General features: G+C 40.3%; 1 protein-coding gene across 1 annotated transcript in view; it reads right to left on the minus strand.

The window, feature by feature from the left end:
* Window positions 1–3,313: 3,313 nt before the first annotated feature.
* Window positions 3,314–5,000, minus strand: part of LOC113821239 (nucleoporin SEH1) — a 20,142-nt gene continuing 18,455 nt past the window's right edge. Inside the window, exons 6-7 of the mRNA XM_070145514.1 lie at window positions 4,756–4,916; window positions 3,314–3,672 (exon numbers count right to left, since the gene is read on the minus strand). Of these exons, the coding sequence (XP_070001615.1) occupies window positions 3,488–3,672; window positions 4,756–4,916 (346 nt within the window). The 3' untranslated portion in view covers window positions 3,314–3,487. The remainder of the gene's footprint in view (window positions 3,673–4,755; window positions 4,917–5,000) is intronic.

Consider the following 5,000-nt stretch of genomic DNA (forward strand, 5'->3'; position numbering starts at 1 on the left):
TGCATGATGAAAATTAGCCCAGTTAAGGTATTTTGAAGTCCTGCCTCTCTTGCCTTCCATGCATGCCTTGGAGCACTTAGTCTTGGCTTTACTGTTGGCCAAGTAGTAAAGCTGTAGGAACCCCAATATCCCAAGTATGGGGAGCTAACTAGGGGTCTCCAGGTAACTAGGACTTGACTTCCCATTCCTCAAGCTGGAAATCTCCAGAATCTGGGGATGTAATGGGATCATCCTTATATCATATGTGACTAGAAAGTCAAGAACTTTCTTGACTCTCCTACATGCAGAAAATTGTTTTAATGCTGTGTCGCACATACAATTTTATCCTGTGGGACAGCGCCATACCTGGAAAGCCATTTCCCCAGAACTAGGCTAGTCGGCAGTTTTCTCTTTATATATTGTCTTTCCCCTCCTAAGGAGAGCTCATTCTTCTGCATTATTCCCTCTGCGATGAGTTCATGACACAGAGCAAGTGTTTACTTGGACTGCTGCCTAGCCTCTAGAAGTTGGAATACCTTGCGAAACTTCTTCATGCTATGCATGGTACACAGGTGTTTATTCAGTTCCCCTCTATTGCATCCCAGAATTTTGCTTCAGACCGCAAGGCTGCTCTATCGTACATGTTCCATTGTAAGCTGTTTTTCCAATTATAAGATCTGGCCATGAGGTTCCACACTGTTATTGGTATCAGGACGGGAAAGGGCGATTCGACCAATGAGTGATTCAAGAGAAATGTCAGTAGGGGGTGGATCAGGGGAGTCGTATGTATATCCATGAAGGAGCGGAAGGGATAACAGGGAAGGTGGAGTGATGTATGGGATGTTGAGAGGGAATGTAAGGGGAACATGAGTAGGAACAGGATGGATGTTTGAGTGTTGAGAGAATGGTACCCGAGTGTTTGGAGAATGGATGTTATCTTGTATCATGATTAGATAGTTTTGGAGGTCCTCAAGAGTTTCTGAAATGGAGACAAAAAACAAAGCTTTCCTTATGAGGGGGAGTTGAGGGGACAAACGTTGGAGTGGTCAAGGAAGAGATTGGTGTAGGAGAGCACACAGCAGATGGGGTGAAAAGTTTAGATTGCCTGATGCGATGAGGAGACTGAGGGGGAGGATTAGTAAGAACTGGGGAAGAATTGATTGGAGTGTCTAGATTTAGAATGGCAAAAAAATTTGACTGAGAGAAGAAAGAGGAAGTGGGAACATAAGGAGTAGGAGGAAAAGATACCAGGGAATATGTAGAGACACCTTGGGGAGAAGGGGGAAGGGCAGAGCAAAGGACAGTACTATCATAGGGAGTAAGAGAAAATCCTTGTTAGCTCCCTGCCTTGCATCATGTAAAGTGAGGCCATGTTTGAATCTGAGGATTGCTACCTCAGACTCAAACTTGTAGGCAGGGCAATCCCTATAAAATACATTATGGGAGCCACCAAAATTGGTACATGTGCATAACTGCACAAGGCAGTTTGAAAGCTTATGGCCAAGTTGGGCATATAGAGGGCAGCAGGCTATGGAGCACCAGTAGGGTGGCCAAAAGGCCAACATTTCTGACACTGTCTAGAGTGAGGTTGATATGGTCAGATAGGGTAGGACTCTCCACCAGTGTAAACTTCATGGTAGAAGGCATGTCTACGGAATGTAATTTTTGGAGATATTGGTGTTGGACTTTTGGTGGCCTCTGAGGAGAATAGAGAAGCACTGTATTAATACTGCACCATAGTGTACGAGGTAGGTAATTTATTTATTGAAAATTTTCTGCTGCGTCAACATCTAAGGTCATTAGGGGTGTATACAAAATATAGCAATAGGGCGAGGTTTGGGGGTAACACTCCAGGTACGGAAAGGTCATACAGCACTATGATAAAGTATTGTGGCAAAAAGGTAAAACATGAATTAACAATTAGGGCAAAATATGTTAGTTAAAGGCTGTAGATTAGTATGGTAGTGAGAATGGTAAAGAGGGAATAGCAAACAGTATGTAGGCCGTTTAGGATTGACAAAGCCAGTCTTTCATCCTTTCAACAAGGCTCTCACACTTTATGATGTGGACAGAAGAATGGGATGAGGAAGAGAAAGAAAAGGAAAGGAGGAGAAGAAAAGACCATGAAAAATTAGTCTCCTTGGACCTCAGCCCTCAACTGAGGCCTATATTGGGCCTCCGTCTCCGTCTACTAACCCCTCCACAGCAACAACAGGCATGGGATTGATGGGTTGAAGTAGGTAAGCAGGTCGTTTTCAGTCTGACCAATCATTACTGTAGGCAAGGCAATCAGCCAGGGAGATGAAAACAATTCTAGTATAAATATTGAGGAGTGAGGTTGGGCAGGAACAGGTTTGCCTGTGAGGTACTCAGATGTAACTATGGCAATCAGAATGGCTGCAGAAGCAATCTCTGCCTATTAGTTTTTTTTGTTGACATTGTTGGAATAGGAAGGTATTGTCAGAGTAAGGTGTAGTAGAAGGAATGATAAAAAATTGACTACACTTAACTACTAAAAAGATTTGTAGAGGTGGAAGCAGTTGAAGGACAACAACGGGAAGAGGGAGTGGTGTATAAGGATGCAGAGTAGTAATAAAGGAGGAAGGGGTTGAAAATAAAGAAGGCTGTGGAGGATGATAAGGGATTGGGGGATGTTGGGAGAGAGGAATGCTTTGGAATGGACTGAGCTGACAGATGTCGAGGAAGGGTAAGTAGTAGAAGTATTCAGTCATGATCAGAGGAGAGCCAGAGATCGGGGAATCAGAAAAGTTAATGTCATTGGGGCTAGTTAATAAAGGGGAAAGCCTCAATGCTATTACTATAGGGGCACTGAGGGATAAGTGCTAGATAACTAAACAAAGGAATACCATGCCAATGGCTCCCTGAGGCCATTCAGGAATGACCCAGAGCCAGCCTTTTATCCTTTCAACATAGCTCAGACAGAGGAAGAGGAAAAGACCAAGCAAAATTGGCTGAGCCAAAGACTGAAGCCCAAGGTTAGGGAGGTCCCCATCACTGAAGCCTCAGTCTCCATCTGCCTCCCAATCTCATGCCCGTAGTTATGGGAAGCAGAGTTTGTACAGTATCTACTAGGTCATAACAAAAAAATCTTAGAGTCTACCAGGGTTACCTGCAAATGTTACTAATGCAATGCTAGAGCCAAGATTTTGGCATTGGCTGTAGTTAGTGAATGTCATGATGTAAGAACTTATTTAGAATTGTAATTCAGTGAATAGATTTGCAAAAGTTAACGTAAGTGCAGATATTGTTATGGTTAATAAATAAAACACTGACACATTTAAAGTATACAACTAGGAAAATAAAACAACAAAAACAAAATCATTTGTTCAGGTATAATTGAATGAATAAAAGAAAAGAAATTACTCATACTATACAATATTCCACACTGCATGCAATCCACAAAAAATATTTTTACAGGAACATTATTAGAAACAGGCATTTTGCAGTGTGGATTCAGAAAAAAAGAGGATAAAAACTTATTCTTCTTCTAATGCCAAGGAACATGAGACGAATGTGCAGTAGGGGTTAGCTTGAAGTAGCGTGCTGTGTTCTGGCCTGTGGTTGTGCCTCCTATCTGCTGTGAAGCGTTACCCACAGAGGCTACCTCCGGAACGCTGACAACTCCTTCTCCACGGAGAGTTGAGATGCATTTCCATATGTCCAGGTAGTTTGCTAGTAAGGAATTGATACAGAGATTGTACTCATTAATGTTATGCATTTTATGCTATCATCTAATAATCTTAAATCAATGATATAGCCTTTACCCATTCAAGACAAGGCTGAGATACATCAGTGTGTACTACCAATTACCTGAGCAAATATCTGGCTCCTGGTGAACAGGATACGGTCTCATGACATGATTAGCCATTACCATGACATGATAAGATAACACCTATCATGACTGGGTAAATGGGTAAAACCAAGAATTTAAGAGTTGGGAAAGGCTAAGGCCCGCAAGGGTTAATACATGGACGTATAATTTGATATTTCTTCCACTAGTTCCATTTCAGATTAGACCACCAATTTTTTATGTGAATTTCTTTCACTTATTCAGTATATTTAACAAAGAATATCAAACACAATAATTAGGGCCAAGTGTCAAAGGCACAGGTGTTCTTGAAGGACAACTCAAGAAAGACATTCCCTGGGACATATTCCTTCATTCCCAGTGGCAATCTTTTGTTAGACCACAACAATACTGTGTTTTTTACCTAACAAATATCATAATTTTTATATTTGTCCACTTTTACCAAAAAGAACATTAATAGGTACTGGCTATGAAGGAGGACTAGTTTAAGGAAGCTTTCACTCATTTTTTTAAGGAGAATTATCTTCAGGCAAGACACTGAAATGCAAAAATACTCCTAAACCAAGATTATCATGAAGTGCCTCCAACAGACTTAGACTTGTGCTCTTCCTCTGCTTCCATTTGTAACCTTTAACATATCATCAATAAACATTTTAGGACGTACAGGCCTCAGTTTCTTTTGCCTTTAAGAATATCCTTGAGTAAAATTACTATCATTCATTCACAACATTGTATACATAAAATATGTAGTAATATATACTAGTCTGCAAATACAATAAATCAAACTATGTTAAGTATAATATATTAAATAAAATTATTGAAATGAAAAACAAAAGAAATTCAAAGTTTGCTAATGCACTGTTTTTTTTGGTTGTCAAAAAATCTGAGTTAGAAAACAATAAATAAATCAATATAGATACAAAAAAATAAAAAGGAAAAAATTATACCTTTCCAAAGACGAACACATCCATCATCCCCAGAGGAGGCTAAAATAGTGCCTGTCATATTCCAACAAACACGCCACACAGTGCTGCCGTGGTCGTCAAATTGTCCTGCCTGACGAACCTCAAAAGTGGACAAACTGCTCTGGTTCTGCAGAGCATCTTGTCTGGGGACAGATTTTTATTCTATTGTACATATAAACCAAATTCATTGCTCCACTCCTTCTCTTTCATGAAAAGAAAGAAAATGA

This window comes from Penaeus vannamei, chromosome 34 (genome assembly GCF_042767895.1).
Source record: "Penaeus vannamei isolate JL-2024 chromosome 34, ASM4276789v1, whole genome shotgun sequence".
Lineage (NCBI taxonomy): Eukaryota > Metazoa > Arthropoda > Malacostraca > Decapoda > Penaeidae > Penaeus > Penaeus vannamei.